Consider the following 21039-nt stretch of genomic DNA (forward strand, 5'->3'; position numbering starts at 1 on the left):
AAAGAGAGGCAGAGACATAGGCAGAGGGAGAAGCACCCTCCAAGGAGCTGACTGGGGACTCCATCCAGGACCCCGGCATCACGCCTTGAGCCAAAGTGATGCTCAACACTGAGCCACCCAGGCCTCCCTATTTTTACTTTGAAATACAAATTCCTCTGTGCAGTAGCTGATGCACATTGTTGGGGGGGGGGGCTTCCCTCCTTTGGAAAAACAAAACAAAAAATGACAACAGGTATTTCTCAGTGCCATGCACGTCCAAAGCCCAAAGCATGCTTTTGGGAAGCCTTACAGGTCCTCACCTCCACCAGGGTGTGTGTGGGCCGGTTCCGGGCCAGCCGTGCTGGGGGCCCCCACCGACTGCCAGCCTCCCTGCAGGGGGGAGGTTGGAGATGAATTTATTTTTATTTATTTATTTTTTTATGTTTTTCTCAATTTTCCAATTCTCCGCAGTAGGTTCATAATACTCTTATAGTCCGAGTGGAGGAGAGGAACAAAAATCCTACCCTTAATAAAAAATAGATTTCTCAACGCAAGGGACGTCCGGCTCTTCCAGGGGGCGGGGGGGGGGGGCGGGGGGCGGGCTCCAGGCGCTAAGTTATTCTGGTCTCTAGGCGCCTCCGCAGCTGGCGAGCTTTTTATAAACAGGACGCACCCCTCCGCCCCCCACCCCCGCCGCCCCGCGCCTTGGGAGGGAGCAAGATCAGAATTCTCTTGGGGCCACGCTCCTCCTGCCGGGTCTGGGGAGCGGAGTTGAGGGGCAGGGATCCCAATGGGGCATAGGGGCTCATTCTCCCGCACGACCCCCCAATTCTGACATTTCTCCCTCAAGATTTGGGAGAGTAAACGACTGAGCACCGCAGCCCCCAAAGTCTGCACTCGCAGAGTCTTGTTTCCCCAGGATGGAGGGGATCGGTCCCCTGCCTCAGTCAGGAACCAGGGTCGGTAAAGCATCTCCCAGCCCCGTCTTGGAGAGACGTCTTGTTGGGTCTTTGAACCTCGCTGAGACCCTCCCTGTTCCCCGTTGTTGTTGTTTCCTGCAGGTTTGTGGGGGGACTTAGGGGGGGAAGCCATTTCTCTGCCCCACTTCAGCATTATTTTCGAATTTTTCTCCGGAAAGGGGGGGGGCGCAGGTAGAGGAGGGGTTCTTGTGTCAGCCCCTTCCTTCTTTTCTAGAAAATAGTTCCCTCGATCCCTAGATCCTCTTTCTTCTTTTTCATCTCAGCAAACAGGACCGGGCATCTACCCACCCGGTCCTCTTTGGGGATCTTACACTTTCCAGAAATTGGGAGGGGTCTCCCTTCACCCCTATTTTGGCTTTTTCTTCATTTGTACTTATTTTGAACCCGTGATTGGGGGGCACTGAGCGTCTCTCAGATGTCTGTTCCTCTTCTAAAATTGGGAATAGTGTTTTTAACCAGAGGTCGCGACACCCAAGACCCGGCGGGGGCCGCGAAAATCTCAGACCAAAGGTGGGAGGGGGCGAGGAAGGGGAACGCCCCCTGAAGACCCAGGCTCTGCGAAGGCCTCAACCTCCCAGCCCTGCAACCACCTGGGAGCCACCATTGGACAGGAGGAGAACAGTGATAGGCTCTGATTGGCTGATCAGTCCGTCGCTCGGGGGCCCTAAGCCAGTGAGAGGGCGCCATTCAGTCCCGCCTCCTTGACGCAGGCAGGAGGCGGAGCAAGTAGGCACCTCCCCCGCGTGCTACTGGGTGAGCACACTGATTCCCGCCCCACTCGTGCGTCAATCTGCGCGGGGGCCCCGCCCCTCCTGGCTCTGCGTGCGTCAGTGGGCTGTTGCTCCAGGCGCGGCTCCGCCCCAGGATGGCGTCACGGCTGCATCTGCATGTGAGGCCCCGCCTCACTCTTTGCAGGACGTCACCGCGGACTGCAGGGGCCTGAGCCGCTGCTGCTGCCGCCGCTGCCCCTGTCGCGCAGCCCCACATCAACGCAGGGGGCCCCGTCACCACCGCCGCCGAAGAGTCGCCGCCGCTAGGGTCACCACCGCATCGGTGCAGGGCAAGGTGAGTTCCCGGGCGGCCTGGTTCGCCGCCTCTCCGGATACCTACATAACCTTCATTTGACTGATGGGATTGCCGGGGTAGGGGAGAGATTGGCCGCGCTGAATGGGGGGGAAGGATGCGGCGGTCACAGCCCTTGTCGGGGTAGGGCCCTGGCTCCCCCTACCTGCCGGGTCCTCACCCTCACCCCCACCCCCCACCCCCGGCCTCTGCGGCGGAGGGGGAGGGGAGGCGAGTGCCTTGCGGGAAGCTGTGCGCGCGGGAGGCTCTGTGCGTGCGTGCGCGTGCGTGCGTGCGGTGTGAACACGCGTGTGCGCGCCCGCCGGTGCCAGCGGGTCTGTGTGCAAACCCTTTTGCTTATGTACCGGGGTATGCTCGGGTGACCCTGCGGGTGTCCCGGCCCCGGTGAGTGCGTGCTGCACGCATGTGAAAGGAGACGCATGGACTGTGCGTGTGCCTGCACGTCGTGTGCATACGTGCACGGGACTGCGTGTCCGCGTGGGTGACGTGTACACGCCTGCATGGGTGGAGGGCACCCTGCGCACGGGTGGGTTGGCATGTGTGTAAATGTGTGTTGGTGTGCGGACAAGTGTCTACGTCTCGTTTCCTGTGCACCGAATGTATTCGACTCTCGTGTGCACACGCGTGTACGGGTGTGTTCCCTGCTGCGTGCACGTGAGCAGGTGCACGCCCCGCCCTTATCACATGACCAGCTGTCTCAGCCCGATCCCTCCTAGCTTGGGAGCCTGGGGGAAGGGGGTGCTGCGACGCACATCCCCGCGGGGTCGTACACGCGTGTGCACGTGCGCCCGCGCGGCACCCTTCTGAGACACATGAATGATTGATGGGGGGCGGGGCCGGCTGCAGTCAGCCCTGCCCGCTCAGCTTAGGGTTTAGGATTACAGCCCGACCTAGGGCGAAGGCATGTTGGAGGGGGCCCAAGGGGTGTCCCCATGTCCATCTTTCTGAGCTGCTCCCTTGACACTTTTGGCCTTTCAAGGTCACAGCCCGCCCTTTGCCGTGGGCCCTACCGTTAGTACAGGGGCTCCTGATGAGATAAGAGTAATCTATAAACACTAGTCCTTCTCAAGAGCTCTGGAATTCTCTGTATCCTCTGCCTGGAGCCTGGGCAGCTGGGTGCGAAAGGGGACTCTTCAGGCTCACCTACACCCTGCACACCCAGATGGCGTCCGCCACAGACTCGCGCTATGGGCAGAAGGAGTCCTCGGACCAGAACTTCGACTACATGTTCAAGATCCTCATCATTGGCAACAGCAGCGTGGGCAAGACCTCTTTCCTATTCCGCTATGCAGACGATTCCTTCACGCCTGCTTTTGTCAGCACTGTGGGCATCGACTTCAAGGTCAAGACCATCTACCGCAACGACAAGAGGATCAAGCTGCAGATCTGGGTGGGTCCAGCTGGGGAGCTTCCGTCCCTATCACTTTGCCTTCCCAGAAAAGCAGCCCCAGCTTTGCCTATTTCCTGTTTGGATTCACTCACACACTGGGTGTTTATCAGGTGCCTACTGTGTATTAGGAGCTAGAGGCCCAGAGTCCTCCCATGGGTGCCTCATCACTGCTCTCTGGGAGTGGGGAAGGAGCAAATGCTGGGTCCTTCCATGGGTGCCTCATCACTTCTCTCTGGAAGTGGGGAAGGAGCAAATGCTGGGTCCTCTCCTCTGTGTATTACTGAGAGCATCACTGGGATTGGTGCCTCAGTTTCCCTATCTTTCAGTTCTTTCATGTGAGTCTGTATGATGTTTCAGCCGGATCTTGGCCCCCCCCTCCCCAGCCTCATTCCCTGGGACAGGAACAGGCAACCTTCCTCCCTTCCTCAGGGTCTACTGGCCACCTCCCTTAGCCCCACAGGGGCCCAAAGGAACCTGTTTAATCCCAAGCCAGAGCTGTCCCTTCTCTGTTCATTGCATTCCCATGGGCCACCTGGCCCGGGAGACCTCGCCTGCTTTGTCTCCCACCTCCGCTGCCTCACTGTTCCTCTGATGTATCAGGCACACTGATACAGAGACCCACTTCAGGGCCCCTGCTCCAGGCTCTGTCCTTTGCCCAGATTGTCCTTCCCCCCAGTCCCCGTATGGTTCCCTCCTCACCTCATCCAGCTCTCAAAACCATACCCTCACCCACATTGCCCTTCCATCTTTGTCAGACTTTATCTTCCCTCTCAGTCTTCATCACCTCCAACATAGGATACGTTTTCTTCCTTTTTGTGTTTATTGTCTGTTTCCTATAGAATTGGGTAATCAGTAGGCAGTGATTTTTGTCCATTTTGTTAACATCTGTGTCCCTGGTGCTCAGCCCAGGGTGTGGCACACACAGGTCAATGCCCAGGTACGTTGAATGAGTGAGGAAATGATTCTCTAGGTACCCGCCTCTGGAGGACAATTGAGCACAATGTTCTCTGTGTAGGTGGGCAGCTTGCTCCCCTGGCCCATTTTGCCTTTGGGCAAGCCCCCTGTTCCTTCTGGTCCTCAAGCAGGCTGGACTGGACAATCTTGGAGCTCATTTCCACTGAGGAGCTTATGTACAGGGCCTGACTCTTGTCTTTTTAAATTTTTTAAAAAGATTTTATTTATTTATGGGGAGGTGGGGCAGAGACAGCAGAGGGAGAAACAGGCTCCCACAAGGAGCCCAATGCAGGACTTGATCCTGGACCATAGGATCAAGCCCTGAGCCAAAGGCAGACGCTTAACCACTGAGCCACCCAATGGTGGCTGACCCCTGACCCCTGTCTTTTCTTCCCCAGGACACAGCAGGGCAAGAGCGGTACCGGACCATCACCACAGCCTACTACCGGGGTGCCATGGGCTTTATCCTCATGTATGACATTACCAATGAAGAATCCTTCAACGCTGTGCAGGACTGGTGAGCACACCTTCCCTTCGGCTCTCAGACCATCTTCAGAGCTGGCTTTGATGCAAAGCCCCAGCTCCCCTGGCAGAAATGTAAATCACAATATCGGACTCTCAGACCTGCTCTCGGGTCTGTAATAACTGAAACGTGGTGGCACTGGCTCAACCAGGGGGAAAGAGGGTTTCATCTCAGGTGGAAAAATGAAATTGTCAATTTATAGGCAAAAAAAAAATAAGGGAGGGGTCAGAAAATATAAGGATGGTTTGCACAGGATGAAGGATCTATATGAACACATTTCTGCCCAAGGTAGTGATAAACTTTAAGGACATTTCTGAATTGGCAGAGGATGGAGAAATTCTTGCCTCCGGGGGACAGGGATCCGGGAAGGGTGGGAAATTCTACAGGAAAGGGATTTCCAAGATCAGGGAGCCATGGGTCTGTGTTCCTGGCAAGACAAAGGGCGGAAGGAGGGACCGAGCTGGCCAAATCCAAGCAATAATCTGCAGGTGGGGGGCTAGAGTGTGGTGAGCAAGGGGGAGATTAGAGGATGGTGGAGCTAGGTTGCTGCCAGCCCTAGCCCACCCCACCCCACCCCTGTCACTGCCTCCTCCAGGTCAACCCAGATCAAGACCTACTCATGGGACAATGCCCAGGTGCTGCTGGTGGGCAACAAGTGTGACATGGAGGATGAACGGGTGGTGTCGTCGGAACGTGGCCGGCAGTTGGCTGACCACCTTGGTGAGTGCCCAGTGGGGCTGCACACTTGCAGCCTAAGAAAGGGACACTGGGGCCCTGAAAGGGGAGGGGACACACCCAAGATCTCACAGCAAAACCAGGACAGTGTCTAGATTTGAATCCAGACAATTCACACTGTTTGCAAATGGCCTTGAGCCAGATCTTGACAGATGCCTAGGAGTTCGTGGTGCAGTTACTGATTTGTTCAGATATCTTCACTGCTAGCCTCATGTTGGGTTGCTGAGCCCAAGAAGCCTCATTTTGTGGGGTAGAGGGGGAGATCTGGGCTGGGGGAGTGTAAGGGGGGCAAGCTCTGCCTGGTGTAGGTAAGACCTGGAGGACGGCACTGGATCTGGTGCTGAAGCAACGGGTGGTCAGACCAAACTTCAGGCAAAGGACAGAGGTAGGTAAGATCCTGAGTGTTCTGGCAAATAATTAATTTTATATGGCTGGAATGTGGGGTTTACCTGGGGGAAATGCACACCCTGAACCACATGCCGACGATCTGGGATTCCTGCAAGGGCAACAGGGAGCCAGAGGGTGTGTAAGCAAGGGAGGGCACAGGGGGATGTGCCAGATACTGCCAGGGCCAGTGCGCGGGTTAGGCTGGATGTTGGGAGTGGGGAAAGAGGTCTTGCTGGGGGCCTGGAGACGAGATGGAGACAGTTTTAGGGGGAAGGAAGGAGTACAAGCAACCTAGGGCTGACCTAGTCCAGTGTCGCCTCCCTGCAGGACTCTGGTGCCGTTAACGTGGTTGGCACTGGGAATCTCCAGATGTTCTCTGCCCTCAGAGAAGCATCCCCAGGAGGGTGGAGGGGGAACCAGAGTCCTCATCCCTTCCTTCCCCAACCACAGGCTTTGAGTTCTTTGAGGCAAGCGCCAAGGACAACATTAATGTCAAGCAGACCTTTGAGCGCCTGGTGGATGTCATCTGTGAGAAGATGTCCGAGTCATTGGACACGGCTGACCCTGCAGTCACGGGTGCCAAGCAGGGCCCACAGCTCACGGACCAGCAGGCGCCTCCACACCAGGACTGCGCCTGCTGAGAGCTGCCCTGCCCCACCCCTGCCCACCCCTGCCCACCCCCTGGGCCTGATCCAGTCCCCACTGGCCCAGGGCGTGAGACCCCTGCCCCAACTTAGCCCCTCACCCTTATTTATTATCGTAGTTATTTATTTATTTATTGGAGATGTCCCCCAGGGGCTCGGGCTCCCCAACTACCCCGTGTCCCACCCTGTACATACGGCCCTGTCCCCACTCTGCTGTGGCGTGTCGTGGCCCTGTGAACTCACTGCTCACCCTCCTCTCAAGACCCCACCTTTTTTAAAAGTCACCCCCATCAACAGTTACCGGTTTTGAAGAGGGGGCCCGATGACACCCCAGGGCAGGCTGTTGGGTGGTGGGAGGTAGTCGGGTCTGCCAGCCTCTTGGCTGGGCCGTGGTGGGCCAAGGCCACTGGGGGGTGGGGGTGGGGGGTGTCTCAGCATGGACCCTGGGGTAGATCAGAGCCAGGTAATGGCCTGCCTGGCTCCTCACCCCCAAAGTTTTACCCTTTTTTGGAGGTGAGGGCTGCTGTGGGTACTCGCCACCCTGGGACACCCCCAACACCAGGCCTGTTCTGACGTCATGAGTGTCAAACATGCCCCCCAGATCCCCAGGAGATGTCATGACAACACTACACACACCCAATAAAGCGAATGGATGACGCTGTGTCCCTATGAGTGCCAGCCTGCTAGCGGTGGCCTTGGTCATCCACAGGATATTCAATGTCAAGAGAATTTAATAGAATTTCCACAACCTGCAACCTGAATATGAGACTGGAGGCCACCTGGCCCTGCCTAAGCCTCCAGATTCTCCAGGCTGGGCCCTACTTTAAGGAAATGGAGTGTGTCCCTGACCTTGGGCCCAGGGCCCAGCCCACAGTGGTGTTGAGGGGTTGGGGGATTGGGACTGGGTGGCTCGGGCTGGGTGCTGCAGATGGGGCCATCTGTCACTGGTTCATGGAGGCCTGCTGTGACGGGGCTCCTGGATGACCATCTTTATGGCTGTGTTCCAGATGAGGAAACAGGTCTTGTACTGGGCTTGGAAGGGGCAGCCCAGCCAGATGCCTAGGGTTTGGGGAGGGGCCAGGACCAGGCCTGGCCTGCTGAGAGTCAGTCTTGCCCTGTCTGGCATCCACTCAGGAGGGCTGGGGCAGCTCCGTCTGCCTGGTGCCCAGGGCCACACAGCTTAGGGGTGGATGGGCCCAGGATCTGTCCGTGCAAGAGGGGTCTGGTCACACACCCCATTCACCCCTCTGAACTCTTCACCAGGCAGGTCCTCACCCACCTGTCTGGTGGTTGAACTCAGTCTTGGGGGACAGATGCAGCAGGGACCTGGCCGATGTCACATCAAACAGCAGACAGGGCTGGGTCTTCACGCTGCCGATGACCAGCTCCCCACCCACCTGCTGTGGTCTGCAGATTGTCATAGGCCCAGGAGGACCTCACCCTAGAGTGGAGCTGCACCATTTGGGGTTTACACATGTGGCCCCTGAGGAGTCCCCTGGGTGCCTGGTCCGCCCACCGTGCTCACCCGGTACTTCAGGTAGGAGAGGTACGTGTCCCAGCCCAGGGTTAGGCCGTTGATGTAGGTGACTCGGAATTGGGTGGGCACGAAGAGAAAGTTCACCAGCTGCGCAGCTGGCCAAACGCACCAGTCGGCCTGCGGGGAGGGGTGGAGTGTGGTGAGGGGAGGAGCCCTTGTGGGAGGGGAGCAGCTGTGAGAGGCAGGGGCAGGGAGTCAGGGGCAGGGAGTCAGGGGGTGGGCGGCCCACCTTATAGAATTCCCAGAACTTGTCTCGCAGCTCCTGGCAGCTCTCATCCAGGGTTTGGCCCTCCAGGCAGCCAATGCCTGGGAAGGAGACAAAGAAATTAGAGTATCAGAGGCTGGGGAGTACTGGTGACAGAGCAGATAGGGCAGGAACCCTGAGGGTCAGGGTCCCAGGCAGATAGCCCAAGATGTTTAAAAGCCTTGCGGTGGGAAGGGCCACACACAGCAGAGTGGCTGGTGTGGAGAAACAAGGCAGAACAAGTTGGTTCCAGTGAGGGAGAGGTCCTAAGTAATCACACATCCCCTTAGGGGCACCTGGGTGGTTTAGCAGGTTAAGTGTTAAGTGACTCTTGGTTTCAGCTCAGGTCATGATCTCAGGGTCCTGGGATTGAGCCTGAATTGGGCTCCTCGCTGGTTGTGGAGCCTTCCTAGGATTTTCTCTCCCTCTTCCCTCTCTCTAAAAACAGACACCCCAAAGGATGAAGATGCACCCTTCCTGAGGCTGTTTTATTCCCTGTCTTTCACAAAGGAGGAAACTGAGCCTGGGGCGGGGGCGACAGTCTTCCCAGAGCCAAGGGCTGGATGACTGCACCCTGTCACCCCCAACCTCAGCAATTCTTCCTTCAGCCACAGGGCCTTTGCATAGGCAGTTTTTCATGCCTGCTGGCTCCTCTTCAAGTCTCAGCTGAGTGTCCTCTCCTCTGGGCAGCCCTCCCAACCACTGCCCACAGCCCCACCTGTACTGCTTCATCCCTCCTACACTAAAGCACCATTGTCTGATTCTGCTGTTCATGCCTGTACCCAGTGGGTCTGTCCTGTCACCACTGTGACCTAGCACCCAGTCCAGAGCCACACAGAGGAGGCACATCAGAAATGCATCTCAGCCTCCTTAAAACAAAGCTGGCTCTGCCCCTCCTGACGTATGGAGAGGCAAAGCCCAAGCTCACAAGGCTCCTTACCCAAGAAATACCAGATGCCTAGCAAGGGAGAGGCCACGAGCTGGTCGATGAGGACCTTCCTGAGGACGTTCCGGAGGCCAGAGAGGCCAGATGCTGGGAGCAGGTGGTCCAGCCAGAGGTACCAATAGTGCAGGAAGGGACCCATGCTGCAGCCCACTGCAAACATGCTTGCTGAAAGCAGTTCAAGAGTCAGGGGGAGGCCAGCAACTCCCCCCAACCCATTCCTTCCCTGGTTAACTTCCCTCCCTGGTGAACTTGAAGCCGCCCCAGAGCCCGCCTGTATGTTCTTCCGTCACAAGCCCCATTGCCAGGCACTGGTCCTCTCTCGTGCTCTGTCCTCATCCCCTTCACCACCCTGTGAGCGGGTTCTACCATTGCCCTGCTTTCTGGAGGAGGAAACAGGTACAGCAGGTTGGGAAATGTGGGGCCAGTGCGCAGTCCCAGGGTGGCTGGGTCCAGACGCTGAGCTCTTGATGTCCTTGGTGCGGCTTCCCGTGCCCAGGGCTTGGGCTCCGTGCACGCGGGAGGGGAGCGGACGAGGGCGTGGGCGGGGACGAGACGGGTGGGTGGGAGTGGGTCCGGAGGAGACAGGGACCAGGAAGGAGGAGGCAACCGAGACCTCGGGTGGGGCGAGGGCGGAGACCCCGGGATGGAGAGAAGGGACGGAGGCCTAAGCATGGGCTCTGGGGGGTCTTGGATGCACGCAAGGTCAGGGGTCCTGCCGGGAACTGAAGCTGGGGTCATAGGTCCCCCGGAATCCAGGGCTCCTCACCTGAGCGCCGGGGATCGAACTTCTGGCCAGGCCGGGCGCGGAGCTCCCAGGATTGGCGCACGCCGTCCCCCGCCGCCATGAGAGTACCACAGCCCAGCGTGTTGGTGACGAGCAGCGCACGGCCTTGGAACAGGGGCTGCCCCACGGCCCGGAGGCCGCGCAGCCAGCGCCAGCCGCCGGAAGCCATAGCCCGCCGCGACTCGGGCCCCGGCACCAGGGTCGCCCTTCCCGGGCGGGCCAATCGCTCGCGGTCCTCGTGATCGGCACGCCCGCCCCAGTCCTCACCAGTCAATCGCGGACCGCTCGGCGTCCCCCTTTGCCGGCTGGAGATGTATTAACCAGTAAAAGACCGGCATCCCATCCCGGGCCAATCGCGGAATGAAGCCAAGCCCTGCCTTCCGCACCTTACGGGCCAATCGCAAACAGGCGTCTCTCCGCCCCCGCAGATCTATCGCTGCCTCGCCACCATCGTTTCCCCGCCCCTTTCTGCGCTGGCCTATGGACAGCCGTCGCCACACTCTACTGGCCAATCGCAGCCTAGCCTTACGCCGGCTGTCCCGCCTCCCGTGTGGAGCTGGCCAATCACGCTCCTTCGCCTAGGTGCCCTCTAGACGCTCAGCTTCTCCCGGAATTCCAGAGGGAGCCGAGCGGGGGCTCCCGCGGCTCCCGCAGCGGAAGTCTGATCCCGCAAAGCCTCACGGAAGTTGGGGGCGGGCCGCGCGCCCCGGTAGGATCCTGACCGAGGCGTCGACCTTGCTCCTCACTTTAGCTGGGTACCTGACTTCCGATCCAGAATAATAATGGTTAAAACGTTAGGTTCTGGGCAGCCCGGCTGGCTCAGCGGTTTGTCGCCGCGTTCAGCCCGGGACGTGATCCTGGAGACCCGGGATCGAGTCCCACGTCGGGCTCCCTGCATGGAGCCTGCTTCTCCCTCTATGTCTCTGTCTCTCATGAATAAATAAATTCTTAACACACACACACAAAACGTTAGGTTCTGTTCTGGGCACACTACGTGCTATAACTTCTTTCACAGCAGCTCTACAAACAACTGTATCTGTTTTACCTCCTGTGTTGGGGGGGGGGTGTACGAGTTTCCATGGAAACGTATGCGTGGCTTACACGTGACTTACAAAGGAGCCGGGTGTCGCAAACTGCGGCCCGCGGTCCAAATCCCCGTAAAATCCCCGTTTTGTTTTTGCGAGGCTCACGAGGTGGAAGTGTTTCTTATATTTCTTTCTTTCTTTTTTTAATGATTTTATTTATTCGTGAGAGACACACAGAGAGAAAAAGGCAGAGGGAGGAGCAGGCTCCATGCAGGGAGCCCGAGGTGGGACTCGATCCCGGATTCCAGGATCACACCTTGGGCCGAAGGCAGACGCTCAACCGCTGAGCCACCCAGGGACCCCCTCTTATATTTCTTTAAATGTGTTAAGGAGTATCACGTTTCTGGACGTGAGAGAATCCGTGTGGAAGCTCCGTTTTCCTTTCCAACGGATGAACTCTTGAACTGGGGCCAGAGGCACCCAGCGTTTTACAAGCAGTTGCTCCATAAAATTTCAACAAAGCACTTGGCATTCAGATCATATGGAGAAAGTAAAGTTAATAAATACCAGGGAGGGCAGCCCGGGTGGCTCAGCGGTTTAGCGCCACCTTCGACCCCGGGCGTGATCCTGGAGACCAGGGATCCAGTCCCGCATCGGGCTCCCTGCATGGAGCCTGCTTCTCCCTCTGCCTGTGTCTCTGCCTCTCTCTCTCTCTCTCTCTCTCTCTCTGTGTCTCTCATGAATAAATAAATAAAATCTTAAAAAAAATATCAGGGAGACCGTTTCATTTGATAGCACCAATAAAATAATAATCAGAAGCGACTCAAGTAGTCAATGATGTGAGAAACAGAGGCAAAAGAAACATTTAATTTCCTTACTACCTACAGCCCACTGACAAGTCCTTGAAACAGGCAGGGTGACATTCCTCTAGGAACTCAGCTGCCTCGATGATAATACTTTGCTGAGGGCGAAAGGCGACTGTAGCCCGGCCCTCCCTCCCCCCAGGATCCTGTAAGTCTACTTTAACATAAAAATTCCTTCAGGAACTTCCATTATCTCTACCCCTCCAGATACATGTTGGCGATCATTCCCCAAGCATGTGATCCACCCATATACATCTGAAAGATCTCATGACTAAGGTTTATTTTATTTATTTATTTATGACTAAAGTTTAATTAGACAGTAATAAATGGCCTTTTCCTAACAATAGCTAGCCCCCTCAAAGTCCTGGAAACCCTGCTTTCAAATTCTTTAGAGATTTAAGCTAGCCCTTAACCCCCTCCCAACTTGGAAGTATATAACTGGCCACTCCTCACTACCCCAGTGTAGCTGTTTCACCCTATGGATTCTGTCCCCATGCTTTAATAAAATCACATTTTTGCACCAAAAACGTCTCAAGAATTCTTTCTTGGCCATCAGCTTCAAACCCTAATATCTTTCCTACATTAGTACCAAATTAGCAGGTTTTATTTTTTTTTCTTTATCTAAGTCATGTAATTACCTCTTCCTTCTTTCTCATAAAAACCCCTTATTTTCCCTACACAAGGGAGACACTTTTCTGGTTACTCTGGAATTTGTGCTCCCAAATTGTAATTCTGAGACCCCAAATGAAACATTTTTTTCCTTTTCAGTCTTTACATCCTTTTGTCAGTTGACAAAAGGTTGGGGGTAAAATCAGAATACTATTCTGTGACATGAAAATTATATGAAAATAAAATTTCTGAATCCATAAATAAAGCTATATTGGAACAGAGCCTTACCCATTTGTTTCTGTAGTGTGTACTCTCACTACAATGAATAGTTGCAACAAAGACTGTATGGTCTGCAACAGTTAAAACTATTTACTATATGCCTCTGTACAACAAAAAAAGTTATCAGGGCACTGGCTGGCTCAGTCTGTGGAGCAGGTGGCTCTTGACCTTGGGGTTGTGAGTTCAAGCCCCATGTTGGGTGTGGAGATTACTTAAGAGTAAAATTTTAGGGGCTCCTGAGTGGCTCAGTTAAGCATCTGCCTTCGACTCAGGTCAAGATCCTGGGGTCCTGGAATCCAATCCTGCATATGACTCCCTGCTTTCCCCCAATACCTATGGCCTGCTTACACACACACACACACACACACACACACACACACACACACCCCTTGTGCTGGCTCTCTCTCTTTGTGTCAAATAAATAAATAAAATATTTTTTTAAAATCCGAAGAATAATATCTTTTTTTTAAAGATTTTATTTATTTATTCATGAGAGACACAGAGCATGAGAGAGAGAGGCAGAGATACAGGCAGAGGGAGAAGCAGGCTCCATGCAGGGAGCCCGACATGGGACTCAATCCCAGGTCTCCAGGATCACAACCTGGGCTGAAGGTGGCGCTAAACCGCTGAGCCACCCAGGGTTCCCCAGAATAAAGTCTTTTTAAAATTTTTTAAATAAAGTTTATTTATTTACTCATGAGAGACACAGAGAGAGAAGCAGACATAGGCAGAGGGAGAAGCAGGCTCCCTGTGGGGAGCCCAATGCAGGACTCTGGACTCAATCCCAGGAGCCCAGGATCAGACCTGAGCTGAAGGCAGACCGTTAACCACTGAGCTACCCAGGCATCCCACAAATAAAATTTTTTTTAAAAAGGTTACAATTTATTTTACCCTGCCTTTGAGGACACCCTTCAGGGATTTCTGATTTTGATTTAACGGGAGCTATTTTATAAACTCTGTAGTTATAAATGATTATGGTGAAGAATAATTTTTGCTTATAGACATGCAAATAAACCCTGCCGGGTGGAGAGACACTTCCTCCCCAATTTCCTTTCCCATTAATTTGCATGTTTATTTTACTATCCCTGATTTGAGTCCTGCCTGGCTGGATCTTCTTAGAAATGTTTTTCTTTTCTTTTTTTTAGAAATGGTTTTAACACCTGACTGGTTCTGCTTATTAATAATGAGATAACAATAATTTTTAACACGTGCTCATTTTTATATCTATAGGAGAGTCACAATTTTTTTTTTAGAAAATTATCCTTTCGCACTTCCATTTCTGTCAGGTACCTCAGCCTGGTATTCCAGTCACTAGATTCCCCTGCATCTTGGTGGAAAACCACCTCCAAAGTGGCTGAAAGGTGGGGAAAACATCACATCATTCACAGAACAGAGTCAAGTAGACTTTCAATAGAGAAGTGCATTTCATGGAGGTTGACATTCTGGTGACCAAAAGGGGTAAGTAAGGTCATTTTGTTTGTTCTCTGTTTTTTCATTTTGTTTTCCTCTTTATACATTGGTGCTTTGGCTTTGATGCCTTTGTGATGGATAATGTCACCTGCATCAGTGGTGTCAGAGATTGGGAATTTGTCTTTATGGTTTGACCATTCGGTGATTTTGATCTGTAGCTTTCTAGTTGTTGGCTTCCATCCGGAAGAAGAGCTTTTGCCCTCTGGATCTGTGATATGCAGTATTTCTGTGGAAGGAAGTCAGGATATGCCACTGAAAAATGTACCACTCTGGCAGACTGATTTTTTGAAAGATAGCAAGATGCATAAAGGGCATACTGAGCTTCTTTTTTTCTTCCTGAAAGCAGGAGATAAAATTCCCAAGTTGAAGGTGCCCTCCCTGTACCAGGAGGAAGAAACACCATGATCACCAGAGAGAGGGAGTTGGGGTGGAGGGAATCCGTACGAACAGACCTTGTTAAAATAATTTATCTTTCTGTAGTCTCTACATATACTTTGGCTGCTTTTCCATCACTGTCCCCCTCTGTTGAGTCTAATAAATAAACACTGAGGTCTAATTACTTCTTGGGTCTTCCTTTTTCTTACAAGGGCTCCCATGCGTGTGTAAAGAAAATCCATATCCTTTTCTCCTGTTAACCTAGCTGGTGTTAGTTTCAGCTGGAAACCCTCCTGTTTGGTAATGAGGATGGGTTCACATTGGCTGGACCTGTTGGCTCTGGGACCTGCAGCTGAGGGTCCTGGGGCCCCATGAAGCCAGCAGATAAGGTAAGAATTCTCACCTTATTGCTTTTGGATCTCAGTCTGTTGGGAGAGGATGGTAAGGATGATAAAAATTTCTTTGTCCCTTCCCTTCTGGGTTCCCCAGACTGGCAGGAGAAAAAGCATTTGTAAGGATTATTATTTTTTTTTAACATTTACAGGACAGTCCTTATTTTAAAGATTTTTAAATATTTTTTATTTATTCATGAGAGAGAGAGAGAGAGAGAGAGAGGCAGAGACACTGGCAGAGGGAGAAGCAGGTTCCACACAGGGAGCCTGACGCAGGACTTGATCCAGGACTCCAGGATCGCACCCTGGGCCAAAAGCAGGCGCCAAACTGCTGAGCCACCCAGGGATCCCCAGGATTAATTCTTTAGATCTTTTGTGACGCTGTATATTTGTTTTTGGGTACCCATTTGTAGATTCCTCCCTCCTAGAGACAGCTGTTGCTTTGCTGGATGTTTTCTTTTGTGTGCTGAGAGCTTGGTTTGGCTTGCTGTGCCTGTCTTATCAGGCCTGCACGCTGCAAGGGACCAGCCATCAGGTTAGGAGCCCTGAGAATATGTAGGTGATCAAGCAGAAATATGGGTTGCACCCCATTTGTGCTAGGGTTATTGTCAGGTCTCAGGAGAATTATCTGTCTCTCTTTCTTTTGGCTGTCTTTGGGAGTGGCTCTGGATCTTGGGAAGAGTGTACCTTTTTGTATCCTCTTTGGGGGCAACTCTTGTGTCCCTGGTTAGATCATAAAAGGCTTTGGTCTGGGTTTGGGTTCTGAATCACTTGGAATAGGTATACTTGGTTAAAAAAAAGAAAGTTCATTAGTGCCAGAAAAATCTACTGTTTGAGCTTAAACCTGATGGGATATTCGAAGGGACTTTTTGAATTCTTTTTTTTTAAAAAGTATTTTATTCATTTATTTGAGAGAGAGAGAGAGAGAGAGAGAGCTGGGGGAGGGGCAGAGGAAGAGGAACAAGCAGACTCCCTGCTGAAAAGGGGCCCCCAATATGGGGCCCAACTTGGGGCTCAATCCTAGGACCCTGGATCATGACCCGAGCCAAAGGCAGATGCTTAACTGACTGAGCCACCCAGGTGTCCCAGGACTTTTTTTTTATTCTTTAAAGGAACTCTGTGGACAGGAATTGGCCTAATTGGAGGCTGATATTCCCAGGCTGATGGGAACTATTTCCAAAGCCTTCTCTCCAAAGCTAACACGGAACTGCCTACTCAGAGGGTTATTTGGGAACAAACCAGCACGTGAAATCTCTTAAAAGTTCTCTTTGCAAATATTAGTAACTTGTTCCATCTGTCAGAAAAGTAGTTTGGATTCAACTATTTTTTTAATTTTTTAAATTTATTTTTTTAAAAATTTAAGGCTTTTTTTTTTTTAAGTAATCTTTCACCCAGTGTGAGACTCCAGCTTACAAACCCAGAGATCAAGAGTCCCATGTGCCACCAATGGAGCCACAGGGGTGCCCCCTCAACTATTTTTTTAAAGATTAAAAAAATAATAATTAAAACATTTTTAATCTCTACACCCAACATGGGGCCTGAACTCACAACCCCCAAATCAAGAATCACATGGTCTTCCCACTGAGCCAGCTGGGTGCCCCTCAACTACATTTTTTTAAACTTGTGAGTTTTGTATTCTTGTCCCTGTATCATGGCCTAAAATTTAAAAATAAGAGCGTAGTCAAACAAACTTATTATATCTGTGTTCAAGATTACAAAAGTATAAATTCAATCCTTAGAACAAAACCTATAATAAAAGTGAAGGGCAGCCTGGGTGGCACAGAGGTTTAGCGCCGCCTTCAGTCCAGGGTGTGAATCTGGGGACTCAGGATGGAGTCCCGGGGTGGAGCCTGCTTTTCCCTCTGCCTATGTCTCTCTCTCTCTCTCTCTGTGTCTCTCATGAATAAATAAAATCCTAAAAAAAAAAGAAAGAAGTCTACTATTAAAAAAAACAAAAAATAATAACTTAAGGGACGTCTGGGTGGCTCAGCGGTTGAACGTCTGCCTTTGGCTCAGGTCATGATCCTGGGATCCAGGGATCGAGTTCCACATCGGGCTCCCAACAGGAAGTCTGTTTCTCCCTCTGCCTATGTCTGTTTCTCTCTGTGTCTCTCATGAATAAATACAAATAAAATCTTAAAAAAAAAGAAAGAAAATAACTTAAGATGATGGTTAGCTGTCTCCTGACTCAGGAAACATTCATGAGTCATCTAAGCATAATTGTTAAAAATGAATAAATTAAGTACATGTAAATGGGATAAAAATTTACACGTAAACTTTTTTGAACAGAATTGTGTTTTATAAAAAGTCAGCTCAAAAGTAGTTTCCCAAATCTTTTGGGAAACTTGGAATCTTGAAGTTTTGCTAAGTTAGATGATGGATATTTGTTGAATACCTAGATCCTTTCCAAATAAAATACTGAAACATTACTTACTAAACATGAATTAAAATTTGTCTCAATATTTATTTATTTTTAAGATTTTATTTTTATTTTTTTTTCAAGATTTATTTGTTTATTTATTCATGATAGACATAGAGAGAGAGAGAGGCAGAGACAAAGGAGGAGGGAGAAGCAGGCTCCATGCCAGGAGCCCAACGCGATGCGGGACTCAATCCTGTGACTCTAGAATCGCGCCTGGGGCCAAAGGCAGGCGCCAAACCGCTGAGCCACCCAGGGATCCCCCTTATTTTTATTTTTATAGAGGGACTAAAGACATTTGTGTTAGTTTGCGAGCATGTCTTTTGCCACACTGAAATATTGGTTGTTTTTTTTTTTTTAAGATTTTATTTATTTATTATTTGAGAGAGAGCACAGGTGGGGTGGGGTGGGAGGCAGAGGGAGAGGGAGAAGCCGACTCCCCATTGAGCAGGGAGCCGAAATGAGGGGCTCTATCCCAGGACTCTGGGATCATGACCTGAGCCAAAGGCAGACGCTTAACTGACTGAACCACCCACTGAAATATTGTAAGAAAGCATAGGCCTCTAGGAACGACAAAACGGTGGACTCACAGATTTGCTGATGAAGGGAGAATGTTGCCATGCCTGTGGTTTACAATCGCTGGCTTCTGGTTTTACTGGAAATTAGTGTTATAAATAATAATCAATATAAGAAAATGAAACTATTATTAATAGGGTACAGGAAAAGCCCTTCTATAAAATATGCAAAGAAAACAGGATGTATTTTGGCAGGAAATGTATGAGGTTGAAAGGTAAAGGAGGGTAATTTTGTCCTAGCTTAAGGGTATTTAAAGATTGGCTCAAAATAAGAATGAGGAGGGCAGCCCGGGTGGCTCAGCGGTTTAGCGCTGCCTTCGGCCCAGGGCGTGACCCTGGAGACCCAGGATTGAGTCCCAGGTCGGGCTCCCTGCGTGGAGCCTGCTTCTCCCTCTGCCTGTGTCTCTGCCTCTCTCTCTGTGTCTCTCATGAATAAATAAATAAAATCTTAAAAAAAAAAAAAAAGAACCCTGAGATCAAGAGTCTCACAGTCTATCAACTGAGCCAGCCAACCACCCCAATGGCTGAAATTTTAGAATTGAAGCCATAAACCCTCTCTGCACATATATTTGTCTGTAATTCAGAAAGGTCTTCTCACTGTGTGATTATGTCATTTTCTATGTCAGGAAGTATGAGAGGCAGGATTCTAAGATGGCCCCAAGATTTCCGCCTCCGGTGTGCACTTGTACTCCTTCCTCTAGCTTAGGTAGATCTTGTTGATATGATAGAATGTGAATATGAGAGACGCCTGGGTGGCTTAGTGGTTGAACATCTGCCTTGGCTCACATCGTGATCCCGGGATCCATAGGATCGAGTCCTATGTTGGGCTCCCTGCAGGAAGCCTGCTTCTCCCTCTGCCTGTGTCTCTGCCTCTCTCTCTCTCTGTGTCTCTCGTGATTAAATAAATAAAATCTTTAAAAAAAAAATGTGACTATGGTATTATGTTATATTCCAGAAGGGATTTTGCAGGCATTACTATCCTAATCAGTTCATCTGAAGGGAGACTGGTTAATGTCCTCCCTGTCTGTGATACATTTCTATTTGCTAGATTCCTGGAGGTTCATTGGCTAATGTGAGGCAAGAATAGTAGCTTGTTAGTCATAATTCCAGTTATTCCTTACAGTGTTAATTTGACCAGGGTCCCACTAAATTAGTTTCCTCTGGTCATCGACACTTTCTCCATTTTCCCTGGTTGTTCATGACCTTGGCACTTTTGAGGAGTTCTGATATGGTGTCTTGTAGAACATCCCTCAGTCTGGGTTTGGGTGGTGTTTCCTCATGGTTAGACTGGGGTTCTGTATCTTTGGGAGGAATCCAACAGAGATGGAGCTTCTTGATTGCATCATCTCAGGGCATGTGATATATACATGATTTAACACGAGTGACGCTAACCTGGGTCACACGGCTAAGGTGATACCTGCCAGGTTTCTTTACTGTCAAGTTACTCTTTTTTTTCCCTTTCTCTATTCTTTGGAATCAAGTTACAAAATCCAGTCCACTCTCAGGGTGGAGGGGGGTGGTGTAGAATTAGGCTTCTCCAGAACCTGAGAGAGGATTATCTACTTACATGATTTGACCAGCCAATTTCAAGAAACTAAGTTTGACTTTTGGGAGCCAATGCTTACAAAATCCTCACAGGAAAACTGGCTTGTACCCGGCTGGCAGGGTCAGCCTTCCAGGTTGGTCCTGGTCAGTTAAGTTCCTTGTGCTGTTTTAGAGATGTCCAGAATAAAGGATTTTTCCAGAAGGAATAGATACTGCAGGTGAAACCTGGTGGGGTTTCTTGGCTGGAGTTAATGAATGATAGAAGTCTTTGGAAGTCCCAGCTTGAGATTGCTTACAGAAAGTTCCAGAAAAGCAAACTGAATGTCTGTTGCCCTTGCATAAAAAATCAGGACAAATCCAGTGAGACCTGCTAGAGAAGGTCTTCCTTTGAGATTACTTTTTCTTAAAAAAAAAAAAAAAAAGATTTTTATTTATTTATTCATGAGAGACACACACAGAGAGAGAGAGGTAGAGACACAGGCAGAGAGAGAAGCAAGCTACATGCAGGGAGCCCGATGTGGGATACTATCCCGGGACCCCTGGGCCATAGGCAGACAGACGCTCAACCACTAAGCCACCTGGGTATCCCATCCTTTGAGATTACTTTTAACAAAAGGGTCAACTCAAATATTATTCAGCCATAAAAAAAAGAAGAGGGGCACCTGGGTGGCTCAGTGGTTAAGCATCTGCCTTGCTCACATCATGATCCCGGGGTCCTAGGATCAAGACCTATGTTGGGCTCCCTGCAGGAAGCCTGCTTCTCCCTCTGCCTGTGTCTCTGCCTCTCTCTCTCTCTGTGTCTCTCGTGATTAAATAAATAAAATCTTTAAAAAAAATGTGAATATGGTATTATGTTATATTCCAGAAGGGATTTTGCAGGCATTACTATCCTAATCAGTTCATCTGAAGGGAGACTGGTTAATGTCCTCCCTGTCTGTGATACATTTCTATTTGCTAGATTCCTGGAGGTTCATTGGCTAATGTGAGGCAAGAATAGTAGCTTGTTAGTCATAATTCCAGTTATTCCTTACAGTGTTAATTTGACCAGGGTCCCACTAAATTAGTTTCCTCTGGTCATCGACACTTTCTCCATTTTCCCTGGTTGTTCATGACCTTGGCACTTTTGAGGAGTTCTGATAAGGTGTCTTGTAGAACATCCCTCAATCTGGGTTTGGGTGGTGTTTCCTCATGGTTAGACTGGGGTTCTGTATCTTTGGGAGGAATGCAACAGAGATGGAGCTTCTTGATTGCATCATCTCAGGGCATGTGATATATACATGATTTAACACGAGTGACGCTAA

The 21039-nt window shown here is 50.9% G+C and overlaps 2 protein-coding genes across 4 annotated transcripts; one reads left to right on the forward strand and one right to left on the reverse strand.

Annotated features, from left to right (window-relative positions):
* Window positions 1–1851: 1851 nt before the first annotated feature.
* Window positions 1852–7338, forward strand: RAB3A (RAB3A, member RAS oncogene family). The gene is made up of 5 exons (XM_025458056.3): window positions 1852–2024; window positions 3205–3432; window positions 4785–4903; window positions 5505–5629; window positions 6482–7338. Exons 2-5 carry the CDS (start codon window positions 3205–3207, stop codon window positions 6670–6672), a joined length of 663 nt encoding a protein of 220 aa, XP_025313841.1. The 5' UTR covers window positions 1852–2024; the 3' UTR covers window positions 6673–7338.
* Window positions 4784–10596, reverse strand: MPV17L2 (MPV17 mitochondrial inner membrane protein like 2). 3 transcript variants are annotated; one of them, XM_025458055.3, is made up of 5 exons: window positions 10169–10497; window positions 9397–9567; window positions 8442–8518; window positions 8201–8329; window positions 4784–4972 (listed from the first exon to the last, which is right to left on the reverse strand). In XM_025458055.3, exons 1-5 carry the CDS (start codon window positions 10353–10355, stop codon window positions 4928–4930), a joined length of 609 nt encoding a protein of 202 aa, XP_025313840.1. In that variant the 5' UTR covers window positions 10356–10497; the 3' UTR covers window positions 4784–4927. The 3 variants fall into 3 exon arrangements, with proteins under 3 accessions (XP_025313840.1, XP_025313838.3, XP_048953679.1); XM_025458053.3 differs by lacking the exon at window positions 4784–4972 and adding an exon at window positions 7389–8127; XM_049097722.1 differs by lacking the exon at window positions 4784–4972 and having other exon boundaries at window positions 7389–8329; window positions 10169–10596.
* Between the last annotated feature and the right edge of the window lie 10443 nt (window positions 10597–21039).

This window comes from Canis lupus, chromosome 20 (genome assembly GCF_003254725.2).
Source record: "Canis lupus dingo isolate Sandy chromosome 20, ASM325472v2, whole genome shotgun sequence".
NCBI classification, from domain to species: Eukaryota; Metazoa; Chordata; class Mammalia; order Carnivora; family Canidae; genus Canis; species Canis lupus.